Source organism: Neodiprion lecontei, chromosome 3 (genome assembly GCF_021901455.1).
Source record: "Neodiprion lecontei isolate iyNeoLeco1 chromosome 3, iyNeoLeco1.1, whole genome shotgun sequence".
Classification (NCBI taxonomy): domain Eukaryota; kingdom Metazoa; phylum Arthropoda; class Insecta; order Hymenoptera; family Diprionidae; genus Neodiprion; species Neodiprion lecontei.
The window spans coordinates 12,897,835-12,913,032 of NC_060262.1; the positions used below are offsets into that span (position 1 = coordinate 12,897,835).

Here is a 15,198-nt window from a genome sequence, read left to right on the forward strand (position 1 = left end):
GGTAGAAATATAGAACATACGGGGTGGTTCGACCGTTGTAACAATATGTATTTTCAACAAAAGTATTGGGGATGATTATGCATTTGAATTCTAGTAGCAAACAATGAAACTGATTGAAAGAGCGATATCATATTTCAGATAGTGATCTTTAGAACAACAGCTCTGTGAGCATAAAATCCACAAAATATTATTTTATTGATTTATTTACACTTACGGAATGGAGCATGAAATTATTCAAAGTGGATTAGAATAGCTACCAGTGTCGATCTGTGAATGTCTATATCTGATGTTAATATTCGTTAAGTAAACGTTGATATTATCGATGTGATCTGCTTATTCAAAACATACTGGAAGTATTCCCTACCAGTTCTGGTCTGGTTCGGTAGTAAAAAATTGACTCCTTGTATAGGTTATCAATATTCACATCCAAAGTTTAAGGTCTAGTTTGATAATAAGAAACTGACGCGTATATACATTATTAAGCTCTGCATCGAAAGCTCAAAGTTATGTTCGAGGCCCCTCGCCAGTTCAAGTATAGTTCGACGATGAGAAATAACCCCATTTATGGATTGTCAAGATTTGCGTTTAAAGCCTAAATTCATGTTCGAGGACCCTTACCAGTTCAAGTCCATTTCTACGATGATGAATTACTCCATGTATCATTTTCACTACGTGCAGTTGTTATAATTTTATACGTAATACGCTTATAATATTATCGTTTCGTTGCAGTAAATCGAAAAACAGTTCAAATCACTGCACAGGAACGGCGTCTTTTTCTCGGCATTATATTTATCGGTTATGAAAAGTTCTGGGCATTAGGTCCACCGTGATATGCTAACCTGTAGAAATATTGAACATCCGCCGAGTCTTAAATTGATGGCTCATGCACTTTGTGAAAGAAGTTATTGGTGCTCTTGCGATCTTAAAGGTTATACGGATGACAGCGTCCAGAGGCTGTTGTCGTAGTTTATCAGCATTTTCTGTCGACTGCTTCGCCGGCCATGAACACATAAAATACGAGTAGAAAGGTAACACAAATCGAAAAAATAGTTAGCCACGGTGCATGCGTCGATGAACGTTACTGTACATCTACGAACCGACGTGGGTAATTACGTCAGCGGGTCTGTGAAATTCATCCGCTATTGTGGTCTTCATTGTTTATCTTGCTCTGTACTGCCCAATTTTTCAAACCTTCTTCCAGGCGCTCTGTTTTTGAAACGGAACTGATTCTCTGCTGGTTTGTTCCGGTACTGTCATTCTAGCATGAAGCTTTCGAATGAGCTCAAATAACTTGTATGCATGATCGCGATTATTCCTGTTACGCACACGCACCTGTTTGAGGGTCTCCCTGATTTGCGTTATGCTCTCTTCATACTTTTCGTCCAAACTATTGAGAACTTCAAGGGGAACAGCATCGTTGGGCTGTTGTGAATCGGCTATGTTACAGAATCGTTTACCGTCCAGATAATACTGATTGTCGGGGGTGATTTTGAATCCAACGCCTGGAGGTCCACAAATAAAGTTTCCACCCCCACGGCGCTCCAACTGTTGCCCAAATATATCTATGCTCATTACTGGACGGTCACTAAACGAATGATGATTCTATATTGATCTGTTGCTAATGAACGGTTCCAGTTTCCCGCAACTCTGCAATAATGGCGAATATTTTGTTGGAATAGCTGGTATTTCCTATAGCCTGTGACGCAATAAGTAGTCGGAGACGGTCTGCAATTTCATTTGGATCATCCCAGTAGACGTAATCCACTTCTTGCCTCTCCTTTCGTGCAACCTAATAGTCGGGTAAGCCTTTACCTGATTTTTGCGACGAGGCGACGTGTTGTGCAATGAAATTATCATACTTCGCACTTTTTGAATCTTCAGGAAGACTTCCATCGGCTTGGGAATGTTTCCGGTGCTTATTCGTCATTGTTACAATTTTTTTGTCATTATTCTTGTCCGCGTCATTTACAATCAATGCACCAGGTGAGTTTTTGAACAATAATTCAAGTAATTTTGGCGTTCTATTGTAACTTTCATCCCCCATATTGATCAGATTATCGATGAAATTAATTCACGAATCACCAATCATTATACCGTTTATCAACTTTTGAACGCCGTGTTTGGTATCTTAATCCTTCTTTTTGCTTATGCTGAACATTTTCAAACATTACGCGACGGAATTTACTGTTTTCCTTATCGGTGTCCCCGTAGTAAAAATTTCACTAAATTACAGTGTTTTATCATTCGCGACCATGGAATCCCCATCATCCATATCCTCGTCCTCCTCATCGTCATCCTTGGTACTCTCATCATTTTTTTCTTCTTCTTTTTTCATTCTTAGATCCTGCGGATGTGTTCTGATTTCCCGTTTAATTTGCTGCTGCTGCTTCGAAGTGTCTACCAATTCCTGCAACGGATTAATGAAGGCTTGAATACTTCACATATAACCTGTTCAGCCGTGTCTTTATCCAACTTGATCATCTTATGCTTCAGAAGTATGGCATCGCTTTCTTTCGACATTTCACCCAACGTATCGCTATGCTTACGAATCATGGTACTCCCCATGCTGGTGACTCAATTATCGCAATACAATTGTGCAAGTTCGCCTTAGTTTATGCTCATCAAGCATTCAAACCCCTTCCCATATCTTCTTTCGTTGATTTCGCTATTCTTTTTAGTTACCGCGAAACTATAATCACCGTCATTCCAGCATACCGAGCATAAGTCCTTGAATTGTTGATACCTCAAGTCGGTGTTTATGTGATCGTTGTGGATATGTTACATTTTATCCTGCTGAAATAGCAACAATAAGTTTGCATTGTCACGCACCAGGTGTTTTGAAATACGCGCATATGTTTGACTGAGATAAAAGCTATCTACGTCAAGATGCCTGCCCATGCTGAAGTATGCTCTGATATCATCCTGCTTCTCACTCGCCACATCGTCGAAAATCATAACAGAGTTCAGGTGCGCATCTTTCCGTTTTACAACCTCCTCGGTCTCGCCAAACAGGAAACAACCCACACCCTGCACGGGTTCTAACAACTTTTGAAAAAATTGATACTTTGGCCGGATGAGAGGTTTCGAATAGTAGTAGAAATTTTCGAATTACAATCCGTCGCCGTGGGTGATGAGCGAGAGGAGAGTGTTAGTTTTGCCGAAATAGGATGGACCGCGAAAAATTGCTCTTACGGTATTTGGTAGCAATTTTCCGTGACGTTTTTTTATCTGCCCCTTTCCATGCTATAACATTTTGTCGACATTCGTGACAGGCAGTTTATCCGTCTGATCTTTGAATCTCGTGATGCTTGGTTAATGTAACAACGAGAACTAAGATGACCGCATATAAATCTGACGTTTTATAGAACTCTCGATCGTTGTTGCTCAACTATGAAGACGTGCACACGCAAGAGACGCGGTGGAGGTTTGCTTAGTGTAATCATCAATGATCTCCCGGTTGAATTGCACGTGCCTGGGTATCAGTATGGCGGATCGGGAATGAAATTAAACAATAGGTTAGCTCGTGGTGATCTGAGTATCAATTCGCTGGACGCTGCATGTAAAGATCACGACATTGGATTCGCAAAGAATCAAGATATCGCAGCGAGAAATCTGACTGACAAAGTACTTGCTGAGAAGGCGTGGAATCGTGGATTAACTAAGGCCGCTACTGTGGGTGAAAAAGCGGTAGCCTGGGAAGTCACCAACGCCATAAAAGCTAAATCTAAACTTGAAATGGGGGAAATTAGCGTGGAAGCTGTTGATACGTGGAGTGAGTGCGAAGAAGAAATCCACAACGGGTGGGAAGAGTAAACAGCGGAAGAGGACAATAAATCTCGAATCCATCATCAAAGCTGCGAAGACTTCCATGTGACTGGGTTATAAAGTCGTCGAGTCGGCGTTGGCAGGTGCCCGTGCGGCTACTCGTGGGTCCGGGAAGAATGTTCTTGTGCCTCGCATTATACCTGTACCTGGTAAAATTGTCTGCATCCTACCGCTTCTCATTCCAATCTTGGCTGGTCTAAGCGCTGCTGGGACTCTAGCAAGTGGTGCCGCGGGTATAGCTAAAGCGGTCAATGAGGCTAGCGCGCCAACAAACACCACTTGAACGTAACCAAACAGCACAATGCAACAATAGGGGCGATAACACTGGGCAAATACCTGAGCCCCTACTGCAGCGGCATAGGTCTATATTTACGACCGACAAAAAACTCACAAAGCCACCAAACCGAGCTCTCACCGACATTGATTTATGCAAATATGCTAAAATTATGAACATTTCATATTTTCGCGGCGTTTTCATGCGGAATGATCTATCGAAATCATGGCCAATAATGCTAGATTCTGCAATTATTAATCTTTATGATGAAAACGGTCTGCGGACACATTGCGTTGCGTACAAGAAAAATTACGATTACGTTGTGTATTTCGATAGTTACGGCAATTTGCAACCACCTAAGGATTTGATGAAGTATGTCGGTGTTGGTAGCGTAAAATACAATCATAAGAGGTATCAGGAATGTTATACCGTAATTTGCGGCCACTTGTGTCTCAAATTTCTCAGCGGACAGCTGTAAAAATACGAGGATCACATGAGCAAGTATTATCCGTGGTGGAATCGTTGACTTTGACACTATAGAACACATCCTCCGTGCTGGAGGCACAGTATTTCCCGCCAATCAAGTTATCGCCGGAGAAAAACTATGTTCTCGGACTGGTCGAGTTGCTGACATTCAATTCAGTACCCAATATTCAAGAGAGACGTAATAAATTTCACCTGGAAAGAGCGGACAACAGCAGAGAAGTCATCACGATACCCACGGGAAGCTATGAAATTTAGGATATTGAAAGCTTTCTTCATAATGCACTACCCTCCGCCATTACCTTCAGCCTAAGAGCAAACAGCCACGAGTCCAACAGTGAAGTCACGTGCAATCATGTAGTAGACCTTATTCATAAATTTGAATTACAGGTGGCGATACTGAATATTAATACTTTACGCGTTGGGTGCAACATAACCACAGGGGCGAACATAATCTTTACAAAGACTTATTTGCTAACAAATAATATTATTTTATTAAGAATATAATAATAATCACATATATGACAAAGAAAAACGATACCAGGCTCGAAAATGAGCCGTGCAATGGAACCCAACGCGCCGATGTGACACGCCGCGCTAGATGAATTAATTTTTTTCCAATAGTAATGATGATCTACCCATCAATTTTACGTTTTTGATAGGAAATTCAACGTGAAATACGATGGTTATAATAAGAACTCGCTACGAGTTGGGGGCAATTGTTGAAAATCGATTCAAACATTTCAATTGTTTATAACAATATGAATTTGTTAATAATTTTTAATAAGACAATTTTTATATTAAAATTCATTCTTTTGGCTTTAAAATGAAAGAAAAAAAAAGTTGCTAGCTCAATTATAACCGGAGTTACGAATTTTTGAAAATGGGTCTCCAAGTCGAAAATCGCCAGATTCTTAAATTGTCAACCCACTCTATTTTCCCAAAATATGTGAAAAAAAATCCTCGAATACGTATCTCTTTTTATTCGATATAGAACCGGTAAAAATAAATTCAGCTAAATCAAAAATGGGTCGGTAAATTTTTGTCTAAGTCTGTTCGGTTTGTGAAAGAAAGTTCCAAATGCTTAAAAACCCGTACTAGCGTTCGGGGGTACTCTGCGACTATAGTGACATTTCTACAAAGCGTGGTTATTGTTGACGGGTACATCGTTCCGAAACATGATTCTTGTATTGCCAAAGGTGGTCCAATTGTCTGTCCAATAAAGTAGAATCAGACGACCTTGCCTAGGCCTTTCCTCTTTTTCAGGTGTGTTGAAATTCCCATTCGACCGCCTATCGATTTCTTCAGAAATTATTTTAAGCTACACAACAAATTATTGTATAGTCGAAGCTTCTTCATAGGCGAAGTTGCCTCGTAGTTTTGAATTGAACCTTTTTTATTAGTATGAAGGATAGAGGTTGAGGTTTCTTGAATAAAAAAACTCTCGCGTTTGAGCCATCGAATTATGAATGTTTATTGGCTCTTGTGGGAAAAGCCTTGCGGCATAAAAACCCACGAAGTATGAACGTGTATTTGTAAACGTATAAAAGCATGTGTCGATTGTGTATATGAATGGGTATATGCCGGTTACAGCCCGTTTGGCTCATGCCACCGCGATCTCGAGTGCGTTTCGTATTGCGATTTTCGTTTTATTCGATTCGATCGAATTTCGTATGATTTGCATTTGCCTTACTCCGAGGAGCGAACGTGTATGAGAGTATGATTGGTGTTGGTAGTACACCAAGAGCGCTCGGGCTCGTTGTATGATGGAAGGGTGCAAGACCCTTGGTATGCGTGTATGGGCACTCGGTCCCGTGTAGAATGAGAGACACTCGGGCCGTACTCATCTACCTTACTCCGTAGAGCGAACGTATACGAGAGGATATTTGGGCCTCTCGTCTTTTGGTCGTGGTACGAGAGAACGCACGGCGTCACTCACGATCGTCACTAGACGGACGACTTAACTCGACTGTTTTAAAAAATGCGTGATGCGCGCTCGCCTCCTCATCTACGCGAGATTTGGCATCCCTGCGGAGACGAATCGTTCGAGCGCGGCTCGCACGGAGATCGCAATGACACGAGCACAAAACGACGCTCAGGCACTGAACACCCTCCCCCCGTTGGGAGTGCTAACGAACAAAATTATGCAAATAGTAGTACATGTCATTAACCTTATTATAACTGATCCTTTTACAGCGATGACCTTAAGTCTAAAGTTGATATTTTATGCATAGAGTAAATAATTAATTGGAATATGACCTTGAAGAAATATCCTTGGCTTACATCTACATAGTATATTGACTGAATCTTGCGTAAGTATGAATCGAAAACTCGAATTTGAAAAATTAGAAAGAATCAATTGTAAATTTCAACTGAGAAGAGTTCGAAAATTATCGTTTTCGTTGAATTCTCCCGATAATCTCAAGCGCTTATGGGCAAAGCGCAAATCGATCTCGTGTTGCGTTTGTAGAGTCCTCGAGTCGTTTTTACGGTGACCACCCTGACTACGCCATCGTCTCCAGGATGTAGCTCCACCACTCGACCCAGTCGCCACTGCATACATGGTTGATTCTTGTCAATCAATAGGACTACCGTGTCCAGCGCGATATTTTCGGTCGGATTTATCCATTTCTGTCTCTTTTGTAACTCGCTCAAATATTCGAGTTGCCACCGGCACCAGAATTCTTGTCGTGTCTTAGTGATCAGTTGCCACGAGGATATTCGGTTGTCTGGAACAAGCGAAAGATCATTTTCCGGCAGCATTGTGAGCGGTCTTCCAACAAGAAAGTGCGCGGGGGTTAAAGCAATTGGATCGTTTGGATCTGTGGAAATAGGGCACAATGGGCGCGAATTGAGAATGCCCTCAATCTCGATTGCTAGAGTAGTCAATTCTTCGTACGTAAACAAAAGATCGCACATGACGCGTTTAAGATGGTGTTTACACGATTTTACAGCCGCCTCCCATATACCCCCGAAATGAGGTGAGAGGGGCGGATTGAAATGCCACTCAATTTTTCTGGTCGACGTAAATTCGTACAGTTGAGAACGGAAGTCTTCGGACTCTCTGACAGCGTAAAATTCACGAAGTTGACTGTTCGCGCCGACGAAATTCGTCCCATTGTCCGAATAGATATGGCCCGGAATGCCCCGACGACTGACGAATCGTCGTAAAGCCGCTATGAACGCGTCTGTTGACAGATCGCTTGCGATCTCGATATGAATAGCTTTAGTCGACATGCAAATAAATACGCAGCCGTAGACTTTAATGCTACTCCGATTCCGATGTTTCTTTTCTTTTGCGAGTATCGGACCGAAGTAATCTACTCCCGTGTGGTAGAACGGCGGTGCATTGTCTACTCTAGATTTTGGCAAATCGGCCATCTTGTACGTCTCTGGTTTAGCCCGAAACCGGATGCATCGCACGCAACGTCGCACAACTTTACGTATTTGATTTCTGCCGTCTAGTATCCAGAATCGTTGCCGGATACTATATAATGTCGATTGGATCCCAGTGTGAAAGAATTTTTCGTGCATGTGACGAATCAAAAGGTCGGTTACGTGATGTCGCGACGGAAGAAGGATCGGATTTCTTTGATCGAGCGAGATATCGGCCTTATTTATACGACCACCGACGCGAATCAAGCCTCTCTCGTCGACTCGCGGATTCAGAGATCCGAGTTTTGCGCATTTCACCCTTTCTTCGGATAAAAGACGATCGATTTCGTCTTGAAAGTGCGCTTGTTGGATTAATCGAATAACGCGATACTCGGCCTCCTGAATTTCCTTGATTGTCAAAGCGCCCTTGACATTATTGTTGGGTGAGAAACGTAAGCAGTACGCGACGACACGAATCAATCGTGTGTATGACGAGAAATTTTTGAAAATTTCTTCCGATTGCGATTGCGAGAACATGCACAATGATTTTTTAATCCCCGGTAAATCCTTCTGAGGCGTTATCGCGACTTGCGGCCAAACGGATTCGGGCTGAGCTAGCCACACAGGCCCCCGAAACCACGAGTCGTTATTTAAAAATTCCCGTGGAAATTGACCTCGCGACAACGCGTCTGCCGGATTCTGATCAGTCCGGATGTGCCGCCACTCCGCGTCTTTACTGACTTCCTGTATCTCTGCGACGCGATGTGCTTCAAACACCTTTAGGACGCTCGGATGTTTGTTTAACCATTGTAAAACTATTGTCGAGTCTGACCAGAAAATTGTCTTGTACACGCGAAAACTCGTTACCTCGAGGACTTCGCGATATAAGCGAGCAAGTGTCAAAGCGCCGCAGAGTTCGAGTCGAGGGATGGTTTGATCTTTTAGCGGAGCCACCCGTCCCTTTGAACAGAAAAGTCTTACGCGAATTTCGCCGTCCTGCTCGCAAGAGCGCACGTATATACAAGCTCCGTAACCCGTCTGACTCGCGTCGCAAAATCCGTGAATCTGGATATCGATTGGGTTATTTGTCGAAACGTATCGGTCAATCTTTAAATTGTTGATTAATGACAGTTGTTCCGCGAACGATCGCCACGCGGAATCTAACGCGCTGGGTACGGACTCGTCCCATGTAGTTTTTGCTTTCCAGCATCGTTGCATAATCACTTTTGAGGTGAGAATCACCGGACCGAGTAAACCGAGGGGGTCGAAAATTTTCGCGATTTCTGATAAGATGTATCGTTTTGTGACCCTCTCGGAGGGCTCGATACGTTTCACCGTATAAAGGAAGTCGTCATTCTGCGCGTTCCATGATATACCGAGTGTTTTGTGCACAGGACTTTCGTCTGTCAGAAATTCGATATCTGCGGTTTTTTTGCTCAAATTACTTAGGGCCTGCGGGTGATTTGACGCCCACTGTCGAATGTCGAATCCGCCACGCTTCAATATTTCGATCACTTCGTCCCGAATTTGTACGATTTCCTCAAAGGTGTTTGCCCCTGATAACAAATCGTCGACGTATAAGTCGCGCGTTAAAACCTCGGCCCCCTTATGATAATCCACGCTCTCATCGCTTGCAAGTTTTTGTACGGTTCGTATCGCAAGAAACGGAGCCGACGACACGCCGAACGTTACGGTGTTTAGTTCGAATACGCGAATTCTTTCCTGTTGGAGCCAAAAAACTCGTTGGTACCGACGATCGCTGGGGGCGATCCAAATTTGTCGGTACATTTTTGCGATGTCCGCGGTAATCACAAATTTATAACTGCGAAATCGTAAAAGATGCTCGATTAGTTTCAATTGAATAGTCGGGCCGACCATCAGCGTATCGTTAAGCGACACTCCCATGCTTGTTTTGGCGGACGCATCGAAGACAACTCGGGTCTTCGTCGTAGCGCTTGTCGCCTTTATGACCGCGTGGTGTGGGAGATAATAACCGGGTAGTGATTCGTCGACAACGAGTGACATATGGCCTAGTTCTATGTACTCATTCATAACGCGATGATATTCCGCTTTAAGGACCGGGTCCGCGTTAAGCCTTTTTTGCAAGCCAGCAAATCGTCGCAAAGCCATAGATCGCGAATCACCGAGGTCTCGATCGGCGCTGCGGAACGGCAGACGAACGACGTACCGTCCCGACGGTTCGCGAGTGACGTTTCGAATGAAATGAGTTTCGCAGCTTGTATTTTCTGATAATTTTCTTTGACTAGCGTTTGCATCATCGAGCAGCCAGAATTTTTCTATTGTTTCCTTTAATTCGGTCAGTTGGCACGATGTTCGTTTCCCGACCGTGGTGTTTGATTTTCCACCGGCAACGGCCCAGCCGAGCTGAGTTTTCTGTAAGACGAGGTCGCAGCCGTCGCGGGACAAATCACATTGTCCGATCGATAATAATGACAACGTTGTCCCTGACCCGATGAAGATGTCGATCCTTCCAGGCAAATGGAATTGTGGATCGGCCAATTTTACATTCCGTGGTAAGTCGATTGATTCGCGAGGAAAGATTTCGTTCGGTACGTTATCAGCTATTTTCGGTATGACCAGAAACGTGAGAGTCTTGTTGAAATTATCGTGTATCGAATAAAATGTACATTCGACCGCGCCTTTAGAAATTGTATTTGCGTCGTCGATCATTCCTACCGCGATCGTGCACGCGCGTATCGGTAGTTTCAATTCTCTTACAAGATCCTCCGTGATAAAATGCGCCGTCGCACAAGTGTCTAATAAAGCGCGACGTTTTAGGTATTGACCGCGTGAGTCTTTGACGCGTATTTGAGCGCTCAGCATTAACTGCGACTGTAACGCCCTTGACGTGAAGCTGTGTGTAATCATTTTGCTACATGTTAAATTTACCTTTGTTGTCGACTTAGGTGTATCCGATGGTATCGTTTCTTGGGTCGCATGGGTGGATGCAGCAGGAGATTCGTTGTGCAAAAGAGTGTGGTGAAACCTGGAGCAGCTTTTGCAATGCGTCGAAGTGCATTTGCCGCGGTGCGAGCGCAGGCAATTTTTGCACAGCGATGAACTCTTGACGAAATTCCACCGTTGCTGAACCGTCATTTTTTGAAATTCGCGATACTGGTATGTGGGATGACTCTCCCGTTTGCACACTACGCACTTTGCTGACGTGCCTATCGCTAACGTACGCGCGCCATTTTCTCCGCTTCGAGTCTTGACTCCGCTCTGATCTTTATAATTCGGAAGCGGTCGTTTGTAATTGGTCTCTGTTTTGGAACGCGATACATCTTGTTCGAGCGTATATAAACGAAACGCGGTCTCGGAGACGAATTTGTAAATTTGCTCGAGCGTTGGCGAGGTGTCGAGATTGAGCGTCTCTTCCCACTTCACCCGAATATTGTTGGGTAACGCGCGCTCGATTATCCGGACTAATAAGTGTTCATCTGGTATCACGTGCAATGACGCGAGCATGTTCACGTGTTGGCGCATGTCGTCGACGAGTCGCGCTAAATCTTTATGCGTCGCCCTTTTTACCGCAGGCATCTCGAGGATCGCGTCGAGATGTTTTACGATCAAAATTCGAGTCTTGTCATACGAATCTAGAAGTAACTTCCATGCCGTCCCGTAATTTTCTTCGCTCACGTTGTAAATGAGAATTTTGTTTAACGCGTCACCCTCTAGGCAATTTTTTAGATATAAGAATTTTTGTAATTTCGTTATGTCTTCGCGAGAGTCGATCATTGTCAAAAATGTATTTTTAAACGATAGCCACTTTTCGATGTTGCCGTCGAACCTTGGGAGGTCGGCGACCGGCAATTTAAGTCGACGCGTGCCGTCGATCGGCAGCGACGTTACGTTTGCTACACCGGGATGTTGTGGCGTTGTCGATGATAAATCTGTCTTGATTTTAGTTATGATCGCGTAGAATCGATCTTGCAACTCGTCGAAGTCATCGACGTTGTCACCGTCTCCGTCGGTTAATAATGCGAGTTCATCGTGTAATTCCTCGTATGTCCGAAATTGTTCTTTTACACGATCCGCCCGCATTTTTATGTTCGCGGGTTCAAAATCCGCGTCCTCCGTGAGTCGCTTAAGTTTGGTAATGTTCGCCTTTAAAGTCGCACGCTTTTGATTAATAAACTTTACGCGGGCAGCCATTTTACTGAGCTTGTGCGTACAAATATTTATGAGATCTTCGAGAAAAACAGGATACGACGTCTATGCGTTCGATGTCGAAGCTGGACTGATTCTCAAGGGTTGGCTCTAAGCCTCTCCCCGTGCAGCGCGTATCTTTTCGAAAACGCGCGCGAACTCGTCCGTCTTTCACCGTATAAGATCAAGAGAGCGAGCGCGGCCCGCGTCAAGTGTAAACAAACCTCGCCGTGCGACGGTTATCTTTCAACGCCTAGATATCGAGACTCTCATAACAAAAACGAGACCTATGTTTTATAAACGTGATTGTCGGATATATGCATGCTACGTTCTTCACCCAAAGCGTGCGTTGGACCGAAATGTGTTTTCGACTACGTCGAACGTTATGAACTATAGAAAGACGTATAACGCCAAAGAAAGTGTATAATACGATATTAAGAATCGTGTACCGTTTGTGTACTTATCTTTTTGTAGATGATGACCGTTTTCCATCGATGGCGAACTGGGGGGTGATGAGTTTGGAGACGATGGCTGGCTAGTCGAAGAGTGTCACGATTTATTGAATACGATGCACGTTTGCACCTTTTTCTTCTTGTCCTCTATGCGGGCGTGAGTTCGTATCCCGATTCTGACACCAATTTGTATAGTCGAAGCTTCTTCATAGGCGAAGTTGCCTCGTAGTTTTGAATTGAACCTTTTTTATTAGTATGAAGGATAGAGGTTGAGGTTTCTTGAATAAAAAAGGTTCAATTCAAAACTACGAGGCAACTTCGCCTATGAAGAAGCTTCGACTATACAAATTGGTGTCAGAATCGGGATACGAACTCACGCCCGCATAGAGGACAAGAAGAAAAAGGTGCAAACGTGCATCGTATTCAATAAATCGTGACACTCTTCGACTAGCCAGCCATCGTCTCCAAACTCATCACCCCCCAGTTCGCCATCGATGGAAAACGGTCATCATCTACAAAAAGATAAGTACACAAACGGTACACGATTCTTAATATCGTATTATACACTTTCTTTGGCGTTATACGTCTTTCTATAGTTCATAACGTTCGACGTAGTCGAAAACACATTTCGGTCCAACGCACGCTTTGGGTGAAGAACGTAGCATGCATATATCCGACAATCACGTTTATAAAACATAGGTCTCGTTTTTGTTATGAGAGTCTCGATATCTAGGCGTTGAAAGATAACCGTCGCACGGCGAGGTTTGTTTACACTTGACGCGGGCCGCGCTCGCTCTCTTGATCTTATACGGTGAAAGACGGACGAGTTAACTCGACTGTTTTAAAAAATGCGTGATGCGCGCTCGCCTCCTCATCTACGCGAGATTTGGCATCCCTGCGGAGACGAATCGTTCGAGCGCGGCTCGCACGGAGATCGCAATGACACGAGCACAAAACGACGCTCAGGCACTGAACAATTATAAAATTGAATATTTGCGCGAACAGGACCGAAAATTTTACTTCATTTTCACCCAAGAAAATAGCATGTTATGCAAATAAAACCGTTACGAAGTAAAACGACTGTCGATATACACGAAAAATTTTATTTCATTTCAGCAATATTAAACTCTTTGTGTAAGGAGTTCCTCTCCGTCAACGTCTCGGCTATCCTGTACCTTATGAATTACGAACAATACGGCAGAAGCACCGCAAGTGCGCAGTACTTCCTGCAGTTGGCTGGTTACTTGGGAATTCCAGTGATTGCTTGGAATGCAGACAACTCTGGACTTGAAAGGGTGAGTATCTTATATTAATTTGTAACAAATTTCAACATATGAAGATTGTGAATCGTTGCATGTCTGGAACCTCCGAATGACATTAAAACGTGTTGACCTACTCGGAACATAGATTTGAAATGGGTGTGCCACAGATACCTGTATATTTAATCAAAATGGTATTTAGCCGACCCCTGTTAGATCACATTTAAATTTCCGCTTTTCTGCATTTAATAAAATTCTATTAAGTATCACATGAGATTTGAATTAGAGATCTCGTGGATTTGTAGACTTGGTAAAGAAGAAAATCACATTTCCGGGGAGAAATATTCCGAAATCATTTTGTGGTGTTTAGGTAGCAAATATTAGAAATTAACATGTAAACATTTTTTTTCTCCACAAATAAATCTTCGAAGGTCGAGTCATTTACTCTAGTCACTCAATGGTGACCGAATACTGAGGTACCGGATAGAATTCAAAGTAGACATTAGGTCTGGTTTTCAAGGGGACTATACATATAATTAGGCGTTATTTTCAATTGCTTGATGCGATTGGTGAACCTCAAAAAGTTTAAGCCTGACATCAGGAGCTCAGAATTGGATTTCGATTCCTTTTCTCAATGGTTTATCACAAAACGTGAAGCGTACTCTTGCCAAACAAGACATAGACGTAGCCTATACATATAGAGTCTCTCACACAACTAATAGTATTTTCAGTACATTAAAATCCAAAACTTCAACTCATGATCAGATTAACACAGTTTATAAAATTAATTGCTCTGACTGTTCCAAGTGCTACATTGGACAGACATCTCAATACTAAAAAAAAAATCCAGTTTTCGATGGACTTAATGAAGGCCATAGTCTTAATTTTGATGAAATGCAGATTATAGATAAAGAATATAACTAAAACAATCGTCTCATAAAAGACATGATACACATTTCTAAAAACGACACAGTAAACAAACGCACTGTCATCCAGAACCTTAGCCATTTATACTCAAATATTCTTTAATCTCAATTTCAATCAGCTTAAAATTTTCACGCCTTATAACCCAATCAGTTGTAGATCTATAATCAATACCACCACACTTAAACACCTTAGATAGGCCAGCCATATTAGTTTTCTAGGATTTAAGCCATTTCTTCCTTAAATCTTGTACGATAAACACCTAAGCACGAAGGACAGTCAAAAAAAAAAAAAAGAACCAAGTTTTCTCTGTAATTTATATCTCGATATTTTTAATATTACTTGCCATGTATTTTCCATTTAAACTTTACATTATAACCAAAATTTTCCGTACTTTATGCATAACTTATTATATAAGAAATCGAGTCGCACATGTGCT

General features: G+C 42.8%; 1 protein-coding gene across 1 annotated transcript in view; it reads left to right on the plus strand.

The window, feature by feature from the left end:
- The window catches only part of LOC124293695 (glutamate receptor ionotropic, NMDA 2B), a 1,867,270-nt gene that overhangs the window by 436,325 nt on the left and 1,415,747 nt on the right, over positions 1–15,198 (plus strand). Inside the window, exon 4 of the mRNA XM_046735718.1 lies at positions 13,693–13,871. Coding sequence (XP_046591674.1) covers positions 13,693–13,871 — 179 coding nt within the window. The remainder of the gene's footprint in view (positions 1–13,692; positions 13,872–15,198) is intronic.